The sequence below is a fragment of the Gasterosteus aculeatus genome, chromosome 1, assembly GCF_964276395.1.
Source record: "Gasterosteus aculeatus chromosome 1, fGasAcu3.hap1.1, whole genome shotgun sequence".
Classification (NCBI taxonomy): domain Eukaryota; kingdom Metazoa; phylum Chordata; class Actinopteri; order Perciformes; family Gasterosteidae; genus Gasterosteus; species Gasterosteus aculeatus.
In genome coordinates this window covers 25,813,456-25,827,435 of record NC_135688.1, presented here as the reverse complement: position 1 = coordinate 25,827,435, position 13,980 = coordinate 25,813,456, and the positions used below count along the sequence as shown (strand labels likewise).

The 13,980-nt window shown below is 48.5% G+C and overlaps 3 protein-coding genes across 13 annotated transcripts; 2 read left to right on the top strand and 1 right to left on the bottom strand.

Moving 5' to 3' along the window:
- Positions 1-3,238: 3,238 nt before the first annotated feature.
- On the top strand, positions 3,239-8,846 carry steap3 (STEAP family member 3, metalloreductase). 10 transcript variants are annotated; one of them, XM_040176673.2, is made up of 7 exons: positions 3,239-3,381; positions 3,786-3,892; positions 4,026-4,268; positions 5,080-5,346; positions 5,441-5,965; positions 6,064-6,222; positions 7,731-8,846. In XM_040176673.2, the coding sequence occupies exons 3-7, from the start codon at positions 4,038-4,040 to the stop codon at positions 8,016-8,018; spliced, it is 1,470 nt and encodes a 489-aa protein (XP_040032607.2). In that variant the 5' UTR covers positions 3,239-3,381; positions 3,786-3,892; positions 4,026-4,037; the 3' UTR covers positions 8,019-8,846. The 10 variants fall into 10 exon arrangements, with proteins under 10 accessions (XP_040032607.2, XP_040032599.2, XP_040032591.2 ...); XM_040176665.2 differs by having other exon boundaries at positions 3,245-3,386; XM_040176657.2 differs by having other exon boundaries at positions 3,250-3,417.
- Positions 8,847-9,319: 473 nt separating this feature from the next.
- On the top strand, positions 9,320-10,932 carry LOC120819400 (acyl-CoA-binding protein). Its single transcript, XM_040176769.2, has 4 exons — positions 9,320-9,467; positions 9,793-9,910; positions 10,320-10,382; positions 10,499-10,932. Exons 1-4 carry the CDS (start codon positions 9,462-9,464, stop codon positions 10,582-10,584), a joined length of 273 nt encoding a protein of 90 aa, XP_040032703.1. The 5' UTR covers positions 9,320-9,461; the 3' UTR covers positions 10,585-10,932.
- Positions 10,576-13,882, bottom strand: sctr (secretin receptor). Of its 2 annotated transcripts, XM_040176719.2 has the most exons (13): positions 13,749-13,882; positions 13,573-13,672; positions 13,198-13,311; positions 12,945-13,051; positions 12,689-12,798; positions 12,477-12,609; positions 12,235-12,388; positions 12,093-12,153; positions 11,932-12,001; positions 11,735-11,826; positions 11,501-11,639; positions 11,368-11,409; positions 10,576-11,256 (listed from the first exon to the last, which is right to left on the bottom strand). In XM_040176719.2, the coding sequence occupies exons 1-13, from the start codon at positions 13,803-13,805 to the stop codon at positions 11,068-11,070; spliced, it is 1,368 nt and encodes a 455-aa protein (XP_040032653.2). In that variant the 5' UTR covers positions 13,806-13,882; the 3' UTR covers positions 10,576-11,067. The 2 variants fall into 2 exon arrangements, with proteins under 2 accessions (XP_040032653.2, XP_077955170.1); XM_078099044.1 differs by having other exon boundaries at positions 10,943-11,256; positions 11,368-11,639.
- Positions 13,883-13,980: the final 98 nt, after the last annotated feature.

Genomic DNA, 13,980 nt, shown 5'->3' with positions numbered 1-13,980 from the left:
ACATTACCATAAAATGTTTTTACCCATTCCCCTCTGCCCACGGATCCATAAATTCTTCAGTTGCAAGATTAGGATTTGGATTTATGTCGAACCAATCCACAAATTATCATAAGTCAGTGTTGAAAAATGTGTTTATATTGTTAATCTTTTTGGGGCGAGCCATTATATCTCATCTATAATACTCCGCCATAAATCAACAGAAAGGATTTCACAAAATGTCAATTGGTGTATTTAACATCAATGAATAAAACCAAGCAATACATGTTAAAGACAAGTTTAATCCTGTGATGAAAACAGAAAGTAAACACATTCAGATGTTTGGCTCCACGGGGGGTCTTTTCAAAGTCGATGGCTGAGGGGAAGGTTCACTGTGGTGACAACATCAAATGACCAACTGCATTGGTCACTTCACAAACTCACGCATGCACACATTTAGACAGAGGGGATGGGGGGTAGGCGATAATTTAAACAGAAAATGTAGTGAAGATGTCTGGCTGCTGTCCACACCTTCAGCTCCGAGCTCCCTGCTGCTGGGGCGATTATTTGATGTCTTGTTTCGCGAGGTGGAGAGCCACGGGCTTTGCATTTTTATTCTCCGGCAAATTAAAATTTGCCCTGTGCGCAGGCAATCCTTACTCTGTTGCATACAGATGTGTCTTAAACACCTCATTAGCCTCTTCTTTTTCACCCTTTCCCGGGAGGCCACCGTGCACTTGTTCTAACCATGAGCACATCAGCTGAAGGGAGGGCGCCGCCGATGCCACTTAAATTGTGGGGCAGCCCTGTGGTTTGGATCGGCTCCGGGAGCCAAGTGGGCTCCTCCCGCGGACCCGAGCTGCACCCATCCACCAGGTTTCCTGAAAATCGATGCCTCTCATTTTCTACACACTATGAGTGGTTGGTTTATTTCAGAGGAGCGGCAGATCATTTGCTTATTGAAAGTAGAAGCGTCTCTGGATTTTTTGTCCCCGGACCTAAATTTCCCCCACGCCCCATTTCCCCCCATGAAAGACCTGAAATACTTCAAAAGTGCCAGTTGGGAAAAAAGCACCTGGAATTGGAGCGCAGACCCCACATCCACACGCGAGGCTTTAGAGCTCACGCCGATGTTGAAAAATCTTCAGAGGCCGTAGACGAGGCTTAGCCGAAGCCCCGCAGTCACACTGCAGAAAAACCAGAAAAACCCCTCCCTACCTTCATAGCAATTTTCTGGCCGTGCTCAGCTCAGCTTTGACTCCACATGTCTCGGGCCGTGTCTGAAGGTGAACATCGCGGGGGGGGTGTGTGTTTAAAGTGAGGACAGCCTCGACATCGCTGGGAATTCATTTAGAATTTTCATCCGCCACAGATGACTATGATTATCTGCAAAAAAAAAAAAAATGTCAGTGAGGCACGCGCGCTCCCCAGAGTGACCTTTGCTCGAGGTTAGTACACTGAACTGTTTCTTTAGGCCGCGGCGACGGAAAACTGCCCGGTGGATGGAAAAAATGAAACAAAACCCAAACAATTAGGATAATAATGTCTGTATCATTGTGTTTCCACCGAAGAGAAGAAAAGGGCCAGCAGATGAAAACATCCGATCTGATTGGAGCGATGAGGAAACTGTAACCCTCCTTCGTTTTAGTCGTTACCTTTGCTCAAGGTGACCAGTGGAAGGACTCTGATCTGCATGTGGAATTCCTCTGCTGTGTTTACTACTTTGCCGTGGGAAACGTTTGACTGAGCCACAGCGGTGAGAACCTGCAACATCAGCTCCCGTCTCCACGTGCGTCCCTAATCCCTGACGAAGGGAACTGAGCGGACCGCCGCCCTCGAAAGCACAGAAAGAAATGTCTTCCCCCATGTAACGCTTTGACAGTGAAGCTCTGTCAGACGTTCACATGGCCGGACCTGTCCACCTCAGGCTAACCGCCTACGACCGTGCCCTCGCTCCCCTGACACAATACTTCCCATCTGACCACGTGATCGCCGTGGTGATAATAATAGTCCATTAAGAGGCCCTGCTGTTTGCGCCACTGCAAACCAGATCACCAGGCTTGTCTCATAGGGAATTGGTCCCCCAGGATCAGAATGTCTTCAATTGATTTGATTAGATTAATGGGTTTTCACACCGGCAGACGTCAGTAATCGATACCTACGAATGAACAATCAACATATTAGATATTCACATTCTTAAATTGTACTAATTTGACGCTACTCTGGCTCTCTATGTGACGCAGTGGCACGCCCAAACATGGCCGCCGCTCGAGAGGAACTTGAGGATGGGTGCGCCGCTCGGTCAACAAAGGACGCAGCGGCCGCATAACGACACGCGGAGGGGGAGCGACTTCATTCTCTGCTCATTTTTGACACGGCTATAAATATCTTTACATGGCAAATATTTGTTTGCTGCTCTATTAGTGTTCAGAATGCAAAACACAGCTCCTTTAAGCGGTGTAAACAAACACGAGGCCATGGCCTAGAGACAGTGAAAGAGAGGGTGGCATGCTGGCACCGTGTGCGTGTGCGTGTGTGTGTGGGAGGGGGTTGTGTGTGGTGACACTGATGCAGTGCTGTGAGCCGGAGGGGTTCAACCTTTTGCAAGTGGCAAAGGCAGACTTGATGAAGTCATGTTGACAGCACGTTGCCCGCGGCCAGACATCTTTTTAACGCTTCGGCATTTTTTTTGGTTCCAATCTCACGGCCTGTTTATCAAACATACCGACAGCAGCAGATGGAGTCCAGTGAGAAACTGCTATTTGTCTGAGACATAAAAAAAAAATTATTACACTTTACTTCTTTTCATTTTTGTTCAACAGAATACAATTTGTGAAACAGACAACCAGACCATTGCTGCAGCAAAAAGAGGACCAAGAACATTTTGCCGTGATATTGTCTCTGAGAGACTGCTTTGAGCAAAACGCTGACCTCCTCACACTAATATGATACGCTAACACGACGCTAACACATGCTCAGCGTTTACCAGCTAAATGTTTTTTCATCTTCTTAGTTTAGCATCTTTGCATACTGGCATAAGTGTATTATCAATAAACACAATTACACAAATAGGAGTGATGGAAATGTCAGTAATGAAGAATATTTATTTTTCAAACCAAACTACCCATTGTCTTCATTTATTCATATTTGATGCAAAGCCCTTCGCAGCCAGTTTTTGTTGTCCTTGGTGTAATGCCAAAAGTCAGTTACATCATTTACAAACACCTCTCTCTTTCTCTTTATCGCCTGCCCGCATGTGTAGGCGTGGCCCAGAGGGGGCGTGGCTTCGGCTGCCGCGTCACCTTATCAGGAAGAAAAGTTCACCGCGCGCAGGAGCGGGACGGACAAGTTTCTGAGAGTAGCTCGGAAACACCACCGCGTGAGGACTAACAGAGGCCTGATTCGGTGAAGTACGGCTGTCGTTGTCATCCAAACGTTCTAGTATGTTCGCTTGCGTCGTGCTGTTTGTCAAGCAGGGGAACTTAATTCCGAGGGGAAGTTTCCACGAGTTCGCTCAAGGACAACAAGCTAGGTGGCGTCAATTCGCCTTTATTTCCGCAGGAGAATATGAGCGTGGATTTGCTGCTATTAAGTGTAATGACTCGAGGGTCGGCTAAAGCTTACAACGTTATCTGACACTGTTTCTGACTGGATGCTATAGAAAAGCAGCACTGGTGATGATTTAGTACTAATAATGGCTGATTACCGTTAGTTTGTTTACGAATAATTCGTTTTGTATGATTCGCAAGCTTACATGTTGTTACTATGTGTTGTTGTTGTTAATATTTTCATATTATGGCCCCTAACAGAGTCGTCAAAATAAGAAACATTTACCATATATGGATTTAGGACAAAGCAGATGAGGGACAAAGGTGTTATTATGTGAGAAGAAGCACGTATTTGTCAGAGCATGTAGGTAAATATCCCAAAGCCCCATCCAAAGGGCTCTGCCTTTTTATTACCCTCTCTATGTCCCTGATTTTAGGAACCAGTCGAGTTCGTATGGGTCTAAATAAATAAGCCAAGCGGTCCACGTCCCCTCTCTGCAGATTCACCGGTGTATGATGCCCGATGAGATGGCGCGGCCTTTAATCCGAGGCAGAGGTGAGGAAGGCGGCTCCAGGCGGCTCCAGGCCCCTGCGTCTGAACTCTGCAGTCCGGTCATCGGTATTCTGGGCACGGGCGACTTCTCCCGCTCGCTGGCCAGAAGGCTGGTGGCCTCCGGCTACCAAGTGGTGGTGGGGAGTCGAAACCCAAAGTTCTCTGCGGCTCTGTTCCCCGAAGAGGCCGAGGTGACGGCACTGACACTCACATTCACACGCGCCACCTAATTGGTGTTTTGGTTCCTCTCCCTATGGTGATAATGATGTATTTACTCTGTATTTACCCGTGAGGCAGGATAACTGTTATTATCCTAAACAGATAGGAATGGGAGTGTGCGTTAGCTTTCTTTTCCTTTAGTGTGCTCGTAAAGAGTAAATTACCGCACTCGGAAAGTCGGAAACAACAAAGAATAACCGCCTTGTGTTTTAGGAACGTATAAGAAAACCACATTCAGCCTAAAAGTGATGTTGGCTTCCATGGAACGAAGGACGTTTCAGAAAGAGGCTGCGAGATAAGACTGTAGATTTTTGCATTGTATGTTCTTAAGTAACTTAAAGGTGTTCAGTCGAAAAGGCACTGAAGCAACGGCCCACGAAGAACCGCGCCGGATTGTGGAGACAAGCTCCAAGGTCACGCTGCGCTGTTTTCGTAGCAGGGGGACGGAGCGATCACGTCAAGTGCCGATGGCGTGAAATGCGCCTTTGCATGAACTTTTAACCAACCAACAACTTTGTCCCTGTTTAATAAACTTCTAGTAAATTAGACGGCAGCAGAGGTTCTTGAGCAGAAGAAAATACAGTAGTGGACACAACTCTATAATAAAAGCACTTTATTTTGACTCAACAAATCCTGAAGCCTAAAGGTTTTGTTATGTTGCTGTATACAAAACAAAGCATTGAAGTGTCTTTCTATCCGCCGATATAACGTTTTTTTTGCTAATGTGAGTCTTGAGCCTTTGAATGTATTTAGCGTGTAACCACTTCTGCCTCCGTCCTCCAGCTGATGTCGCAGATGGAGGCAACCAGCAAGGCGGACGTGGTGTTTGTCGCGGTGTTCCCCGAGCACCACGCCACGCTGGTTGAACTGAGGCCGACGCTGGCTGGAAAGACGCTGGTGGACGTCAGCAACGGTTTGAAGATCAAACGGGACACGCTCTCGAACGCCGAGCAGCTGGCAGAGTTGTTCCCGGAGAGTTCCGTGGTTAAAGGGTTCAACACCGTATCGGCCTGGACGCTCCAGATGGGACCTCAGGACGGCAGCAGGCAGGTAGGATACACAAGCTGCCCTTTGTGTTGCAGAGTTATGGCGAAAAGGAAAGATTAAGGGAGTGTTCCAACCCAACGTCTCTACCGCTCTGCAGATTTTCCTGTGCGGCGACGATAGCCGGGCCAAGTGCTCTGTGATGCAGCTCTGTCGCAGACTGGGCTTCGTCCCCGTCGACCGGGGCCTCCTCGCCTCCTCCCTGGAGATCGAGAACCTCCCCCTCTATCTCTTCCCCTCCTGGCGCATCCCCGTCATCTGCACCTTGTCCCTCTTTGCCTTCTTCTACGCGTACAACTTCCTCCGCGACGTCTTGCGGCCCTACGTCGTGGCGGGGAAGAACGTGTTCTACAAAATGCCCATCGAGACGGTGAACGTCACCCTCCCCGCCGTTTCCCTGGTGATGCTGTCGCTGGTCTACCTGCCCGGATTGTGCGCCGCTCTCCTCCAGCTGTGGTGGGGCACCAAGTACAACCGCTTCCCCGGTTGGCTGGACCGCTGGCTGACCAGCAGGAAGCAGATGGGGCTGTGCAGCTTCTGGTGCGCGGCGCTGCACGCCGTCTACAGCCTGTGTCTCCCCATGAGGAAGTCCGCCCGCTTCCAACTGCTCATCGCCGCAAGACAGGTGAGAGGGGGCGACACACACACACACACTGGTTGTCTGTGCAGCACATGGCGTCAGACACCACAAGGACGCCGCCTTTTTTATTGTGTGACGTCCAGGTGAAAGAGGGGCCCGTGTGGGTGGAGGAGGAGGTGTGGAGGATGGAGCTGTACGTCTCGGCGGGCATCATGGCCCTCGGTCTGCTCTCCCTGCTGGCCGTCACCTCGCTGCCCTCGGTGGCCAACACTATCAACTGGAGGGAGTTCACCTTCATACAGGTACGCGCAGACACACAATCAGGGATCGTTTTAATCCCGCCAATAATATCCTCCCCCCCTGAGTGGCCCCCTTTATCTATGAACACGTACCGCCCCGAGGCCGGCGTTCTATTCTTTCTGGCCGCAGCAGGACGAGAGTCAGATTGGATTAATACGGACTGATGGCCAAAGACTGCCAGCCGTGGCACTTGACACACAATCAAACAGGCGTCGCGCTGATGATGTGTAGACGGATGCACGCCGCGTCTCCGACACGCAAACCCTGCCTCTGCACTCCTGCAGCTGCCCCAGATTTGCCGTTAAACTCGGACTGTGACAAAGCCATCAGGAGTGTCGTGACTCATGCGCTTCCTCCTTTTTTTTTTTTCCGGCTGCTCCTTAACATCCCCCTCCTCCCCCCCTCTACCTCTCCCAACATCCCCACTCCGCTCCCTCCAGCGGCGGCCTTCCATTTCCCCCAGCGCTCGCTGCCCCGTCGGTGTTCCCCTTTTCATCTTTGCGTTCGGCTAATCCGTCGGCCGTCAGATTAGCCGTGTGCCGACAGCCGGCGCGTTGAGAAGCAAACACACCGCATCACACGTGTGTGTGTGTGTGTGTGTGTGTGTGTGTGTGTGTGTGTGTGTGTGTGTGTGTGTGTGTGTGTGTGTGTGTGTGTGTGTGTGTGTGTGAGAGAGAGAGCTGTCGCGCCTGTGTGGTGTTTATCGTGTTTGAGCATCAGACCCGTGCGTGATCTACCGACTACACACTGAGAATCAGCCTTTGCCCCCAAAGTCCATTTAACCGGCGCCTTTTTTTTTGTAATTGTCTACAAAACCAACTGGTCACTGTATGCATAAAGCGTATGGCCGTCCTTTTAGTTCGTTTTACTTCACAGAAATGTCAAAAATGTGCCGTGGATTAGTTTTTGAGTATATGTCCTAATCTCAGACCTGCTGTTCCTGTCGAGGAAAACCCCACAAAAAGACCAACAGCGCTTTCCAGTCTGTATGTTTATATCTCTGAGGACTTTTCCTGGGATTTCTCTCAAACTGTTTGCTGTGAACAGTCAATTATTCAAGGACCACCATCCTCCAACCCTCCCTTCAGTTCTCCAGAAAAGGCGGCGGGAATGCTTTCGTCTTTTTGCCATCAACCCACGGCAGTTATTGTCGCAGCTGTTCTCTGCGACGTGTTTCGAAAGCAAGGAATTAACCGCTTGGCCTCTGCCCGATTCAACCTTGGGAAGTCTTTTTTTTTTTTTTTTTAATTAGCGTGCCCCGTGGGCACGTTGTAGCAAACACACTGGTGGGGTTCATCGGGTCATGAGTGGCAGGTCGGAGTGTTTCCTCGCGTTCTGTAACACTCTAAGCTAATGCAGTCGGCCGGCTGGACTGTGAGCTGGAGAGTTACTTCAAGGGAAAATCCCTGACATTTTTTTATTTTTCATTTAAACCGCGTATCATATATTTAGAGGACAGGACCATTGTTATATTTGTTTGTTTTTCCTTCCCCTGTTTCGCCCCCCGCAGTCCACACTGGGTTACTGCGCCCTGTCCATGGCCACCCTCCACACGCTGCTCTTCGGCTGGGACCGCGCCTTCGACCCGGCCCGGTACCCCTTCCTCCTGCCGCCCACCTTCGTGCTGGTCCTGGTTCTCCCCATGGCGGTCCTGCTGGGCCGCCTGGCCCTCCTCGTGCCCTGCGTGGCCCGTCGGCTCCGGATGATCCGCCGCGGCTGGGAGAAGAGCCGCCACGTGCGCTTCGCCCCGCAGGAGGAATGCTGCCGCAACGGGCTGGAGGAGTTCAGTAACGTGTGAGGGTCCGGACAAAAGGCGTCTGTAGGTGTGCGCTCGTGATTAAAAGCCGCAGGTCGCACAGGGGGTGAAGGATTTATACACCGTTGGAATGTACTGAAGGCTCCTCTCGAAGGCCTTTTGGGGAGTTTCAGAGACGTGTGAGTGTCTGTTCAAAAGATGGACCAGTAGAGCTGTGGTCCTCCACTTTATTGCACCATGCATCGTCGCTATCGGGTATTTAGTTGGTCTTTCCGCTTATTACTTTGATCTATTGTTACGTGAACCAGTGAGAACAGCTTCTGGTTCTGGTTCCATTCATGCAGCCGGGACAGAAGCTACTGAAGCCTTTACTGCTGAAGCAGCACAACGGAGTTTTGCATAAATTCACATTTGAGTCTGAAATTTTATTTCTTATCATTAGAAGCAGCCTCAGCCCGTCATCATCAGTGCTCTCACTCAGGTGTTGTTACTAAACTCTTCTGTGCTGCCACACTCGCTTGCTATTTGTTACTTTTCATTGCCGAATTTGGATAAGTTATTAAGAAATTTTGTTTTATTTTTTAAACATGGTTACCTTTCGGAGCTAAACCAACCTGCTGATCAGAACTCTTTTGTTCTGTTTGACTGTTATAATATGAGCATGAGACGCTGTGCTGTGTTTAGCAGTTTTTGTTTCCTTCTTCCTCGTTGGTATTCTTAGTTTTGTTTTCTTGCCAAAGGTCATTCTGTTACGTGATCAGTAGAATCTGAATCAAAATAGTGTTACCAGACTTTCCAACCTCGGAAGTCATGAATGTAAAGAATTAAAATGGAAATTTCTAGAAGATAGAATAAAACATTTTCTCTGTACTTGTTCTTTATGAGAGAAGTTCTTATCTGTGTCAAAGGCTGAAATATAACCTCTTCATTAGTTAAATATTAAAGGGATAATCTGGTCAGATCTGACCAAAGGGTCTTACATCAGATCAGGAAACGTGTAGATGCTGCCACCTTGTGGCTGAAAGTCGTATCACACAACCTTTTGTATTCTCTAAAACTACAAAAGGCGTCATTATCCTGTTATGTTGCTGCAAGTGTAACAGGAAACCACGAGGTGCTCTGTGTGCTCGGCATCCCCGTCAAAGTGTCACTGAATTTTATTTCAAATCTAAATTACTTCAACTTAAGTGTAATTATTGTGGATTACAAGCCATGCCTTCACATATTTTAGACTCTAGTGCTTTCATATTGAGTGAAATTCTTTGTGGGTTATATCTTTTTAAATGAAGTCATGTGCTGCTCCCTCATTAATATTAATTGTTAACTGTAACGCGGTCGGCCTCCTGCTGTCCGTAATGACGGCGTGGCCTTTAATAAGCCACCTCCCACTTTACTACACCGCGAAGAACGCTGGGACGGGTTGGACGAGTGCGGACGGAGAAGCTTTGCAGCGGCGGCGAGGCGTGTCAGTTTGCCGTTGCAGTCATGAATGTAAGTACTCTGTCTCCTTGTTCTGAGCCGCCACTGCTCGCGTTACGTTGGAGTTTCTGGTACAAGCCAGCAGACTTTTTTTTTTTTTTTCGAGGCTAAGAGATCATTTAACTAGAACTAAAGTCAGAAGGAAGTCTGGTTTGAAAATATAACCTTTCACCAGCTGTTGGGTCGTGTGTGTGTGTGTGTGTGTGTGTGTGTGTGTGTGTGTGTGTGTGTGTGTGTGTGTGTGTGTGTGTGTGTGTGTGTGTGTGTGTGTGTGTGTGTGTGTGTGTGTGTGTGTGTGTGTGTGTGTGTGTGTGTGTGTGTGTTCTCATCCCACCAGGAATCCTTTGAGAGAGCGGTGGAGGAGGTGAAGGTCCTGCACCAGAGACCCGGGTACGGAGTACTGGCAGATCTGTACGGTCTATATAAGCAGGCCACGGTGGGCGATGTCAACATAGGTGAGTCTCTGGAGCGCGGCCGTGTTCTAACGTTGTAAAATCCACATGGAGACCCAAAAGAGAGACGCTCAGTCGTCCAGTTTCTACCCGCAGGAGGAGTCCCAGCAGGGTGAGAAAAAATGAGGTCCAACCAGTTAGGTGTCTTTCTGTGAACAATGATACGTTGATATAGGAACTCTGGTGTGGTTTTCTAATGTATCACACCAGAGTTCCCACTGCCATACCCATCTGGTCATTTATTCATTATTTATAATTTAATCTTTTGAGAAGATTTAACCTTTTTTAACTCAATGTTTTAGGGTTAAATGTTTGAAAGCCTGTAATGCTGAATTTAAGTAAAAGTAATGAAATGAATGAAATGAAATACATTTTGTTCCAGCTATTTATGGTTTATTTCTCGCATCCACAGACCGTCCAGGGATGTTTGACCTCGCAGGACGAGGGAAATGGGACGGGTGGCATGCAAAGAAAGGTCTGATTTCTAAAACGTTCAACCAAAGAAAGAGGAGATGCATGAAATGAACGATACATATTCTACCTTTCACATGGATGAACAGATTTTTTTTTTTGTTGCTTTCTAACCGTCAGGTCTGTCCAAAGAAGAAGCCATGATCGCCTACATTGACCTGGTGGAGGATCTGAAGAAAGAATACGGGTTCACCAAGACCGAGTAGCTGCTGCACTCTGATACTTTATTACTGTCTAAGACATGGATGAAATGCGTGAGAGCAGTCTGGAGTACTTTCTGGTACTGTAAGTTGGTTAAAACCAAAAAGCTTGTAAAGGAATAGCAACATTTTAGGAAATAAACACCCATTTGCTTTCTTGCTGACAGAAGGAAAAAAGACGCTCAAGCTAAGCTGATCGCCCGCTGGCTCCATATGTACATAAGAGTGATGGTAATCTTCTCTTCCAACTCTCAGCAAGAAACATTCCCTAAAATGTCTTACTGTTTAAGTGCGAATACGTTGTCCATTTACGTATAAAAACAGCTTAAATAAAGAGCATCCGTATACACGCTATCGATAACAATCACTGCGTCTGTCTCAGGGCCAAACAGCCTTTACAAATACAACCAAACACATTATATATAATATAATATATACAATACAATCCAACAGCATTAAAAGCCACAGCACAACACCCCCCTCCTGGCTTCACACCTCCAGCGTGTCCACGGGGAGTCCGCTGGCGGTCGGGCCGCCCGTGGAGCAGGGCAGCAGGGACACCTGCGTGAGGGGCGACCCGCTGTGGCTGATGGAGCCGTGTTGTTGCCGCCGGCGCCGGCTGGGCAGGTGCTGGGTCAACCGCCACCTCCGCCACCTCCTCTGGATCTCCTGCTGGACCTGGAGGACGAGGGGGACGGGACAGGGCGGGGGGCGTGCTCTTTCCATTCAATCCCACACTAGTCATGTTTGTAGCTCAATGGTTTTTTTTTTTTTTTGACCGGTTCTCACCTCTCCGTTCATGAAGCAGTAGAGCACGGCCACCACGAAACCCTGCGAGGACGTGGGAGGAGAGGAAGAGGAGGGAGAGGGGGGTCAGGGAGCGTGGGGCTGTTTTGGTCATTCTCAGATCTCTGCGACGTACCTGTGTGGACGACAGGGCGAGCTCGGCGAACGTCCATATCTTAAAGACCGAGCTGCTGACCTCCACGGGCAGGAAGACGAACAGGATGTAGTGCAGACCGAACAGAGCCACCAGGAAGAAGGTGGATTTGATCAGTGTCCTGCACGGGGAACCGGCTTTTAGCAATAAATGGACCTTGCATCCACGTTTTACTGGGATTAGCAAATAGCGTGTTAAACGTGTGTCTCCACTCACTTATACTGGCAGAATTCATTCCTCTGTGCATCTGGCATCCGCAGTTTGCTCACCAGTATCCTCAAAATTCCCAAGAAAAAGAAGAAATTCATCTGAAATGATAAAACACTATTGTTATGCCCTGTGCATGTAGTTGAGACGTTTTAGGGAAATTTGTGAAATGCAATGTGTGTTTGTTTTTGATAATGCTTCTTTACGGAAATAGTCAGAAGGACTGGCACTCGAAGAATCCACCAAATCCATTCATGGGTCCTAGTTTCCCAACAACTACGGCAATGAAAAGAAGATAAGAAAATAAGAATGTTTTTAAACATCACGCACTTAATAAATAACAGAATCTTTGCCAACGTCCCCTTACCCCTCGTCTTCATAAAAATACTTTGCACATCCCCAGGAGACAATGACAGTCAGAGGTAAGCCTGATGTGATGGAAATACATCTCGGTTAAATCGACAGGAGTCTGAGAGGCGCGCTCGATTTCCGTCATCGCGTCTCCCTACCCCAGCTCAGGACGATGTACCAGGCCAGGTGTTTCCTCAGGGAGAAGAAGGAGCGGCTCACCAGGGTGAAGAGGAAGTGTCCCTCCGCCAGCAGCCAGCTGTAGTTCGCCAGGATGGAGTAGTTGGAGAACATGAGCGCCGCCTTGCAAGCCACCTGCACGCGAACAGGAGACGCGCGCGTTATCCACCGGTTCGAGTCCCGCGGGCGGGCAAAGGAAAGACGGCGCGCACCCGGTCCACACCGGGTAGTGGTCGCAGTGGTAGAGCTCCTCGTCGGTGAACAGCAGGGAGTCCCGGACGAAGATGAAGATGGCCCTCAGGATGAAGGAGACGAACAGCTGGATGTGGATGTGGTTCCTGGTGCAGTGGAGCTTTCTGGGGGCACGTTAACATTCGCTGGTTTAATGCATTAGGGAGGGGTGGAAGGGGGGGCAAAGGAAAAGGGGATCCCCACCGGAACAGGCAGAATATGGTGACGGCGATGGAGAGCGAGATGAGGGAGAGCGCGTAGCCGGCCGTGTACATGGTCTTCACGTAGGAGAAGTACGTGTGGGCGTCTGAGGACTAGACAAAAAGGAAAAGAAAGGTGCTATAAAAAAAAGTTACCCAAAGTTGTGCAAACCTTCTCATGTGACTAAAATTAAAAACAATTATTGGCTCCCCCCCCCCCACATTTCTATTCGATTAACTGCGCGTTGGACACCACCAACCTCTCCAAGAAAGTGGAGCGTCTCGTTGAACGTGTAGCCGCACGCGTCCTCGTGTGGGACGAGCGGGTCGGTCCAGCCGCTGGCCGTGCAGTTGCGTTGCACCGTACCTGCAAAACAGCAATCAAGTCTTCCGGCTGCTTATTGGAGCTTCGTGGGAGAGCGGATCCCTGGTGTTTATGGTGCTCGCGAACGTGGGGTTTTGTTGCACGTGTAGACCGCTGTCTGCGTGGATGTGCGCGTGTTTGTATCTCACCGGCCGAGTTGAAAAACTCCGGACACGGCTGAGTAACGGTCTGCCCGAGAGAGGCAGCCGGCCAGCAGTTCAGGTCGTCCCACATGCCCTTACAGAGTACGCTGTTGTTGTTTTCTTCATGGGTGGAACATAAAGCACATATTTTGTTACTTTGCCACAACCACCACATCTGGATTCGTATGCGATACATTCATTATGTTATGTGACCACTAGGTGTCACTAAAACATTGCACACAGTTTCTGGGAAGTTCAAAAAGCTTACTTCAAGAGATTTTCTATTCTAAGAGAAAGTGGCATCTTAAATTATTCAATGTATTTTAATTCTACGTCAACACAATAGATGGAAAATCCACAATTTAGAAACGATGAACTCACCTGTTGCTCTTTCCGACTTATAAAGTAGCAGATCTGCAATGCACCTTTCCTCCTCTTTCACAAGATGAATATGAGGATGACACCCTGACGACGATTTTGCCTGTAAATGAGCAAACAATAACGCACTTGATCTTAAGGTATATAGATCAAAAATAAACATGCAGGTATTTTCTCACCTGGGGCAACAAAAGCACTCCTATAAGTCCGACTTTTTTCATGGTTCCTCTATCCATCGATAGCAGCTACATCCAAACCTCAAGCAGCATAGCTGATTAGAATGAAACGCGAGCATCCTGCCATGTAGCAGATATATGAGGTCTGAAAATCAAGCATTGGCCCGCTCAAGAGTGACGTTAATTATGCAAGTTATTCCTCGGAACAATCTGGGAAGATATATGATAAAATTGC

What these genes read in the sequence shown, in the direction of transcription:
- steap3 (XM_040176673.2), top strand. Translation starts at nt 4,038, where the DNA reads ATGATGCCCGATGAGATGGCGCGGCCTTTAATCCGAGGCAGAGGTGAG. An exon ending in TGCTCATCGCCGCAAGACAG is followed by an intron (nt 5,966 to 6,063) that starts GTGAGAGGGGGC and finishes TGTGACGTCCAG; the next exon opens with GTGAAAGAGGGGCCCGTGTG. An exon ending in GGGAGTTCACCTTCATACAG is followed by an intron (nt 6,223 to 7,730) that starts GTACGCGCAGAC and finishes CGCCCCCCGCAG; the next exon opens with TCCACACTGGGTTACTGCGC.
- LOC120819400 (XM_040176769.2), top strand. An exon ending in GGTGGGCGATGTCAACATAG is followed by an intron (nt 9,911 to 10,319) that starts GTGAGTCTCTGG and finishes TCGCATCCACAG; the next exon opens with ACCGTCCAGGGATGTTTGAC. An exon ending in CGGGTGGCATGCAAAGAAAG is followed by an intron (nt 10,383 to 10,498) that starts GTCTGATTTCTA and finishes TCTAACCGTCAG; the next exon opens with GTCTGTCCAAAGAAGAAGCC.
- sctr (XM_078099044.1), bottom strand. Translation starts at nt 13,805, where the DNA reads ATGGATAGAGGAACCATGAAAAAAGTCGGACTTATAGGAGTGCTTTTG. An exon ending in GAGTGCTTTTGTTGCCCCAG is followed by an intron (nt 13,673 to 13,748) that starts GTGAGAAAATAC and finishes GCTCATTTACAG; the next exon opens with GCAAAATCGTCGTCAGGGTG. An exon ending in ACCACTGCGACCACTACCCG is followed by an intron (nt 12,389 to 12,476) that starts GTGTGGACCGGG and finishes GTTCGCGTGCAG; the next exon opens with GTGGCTTGCAAGGCGGCGCT.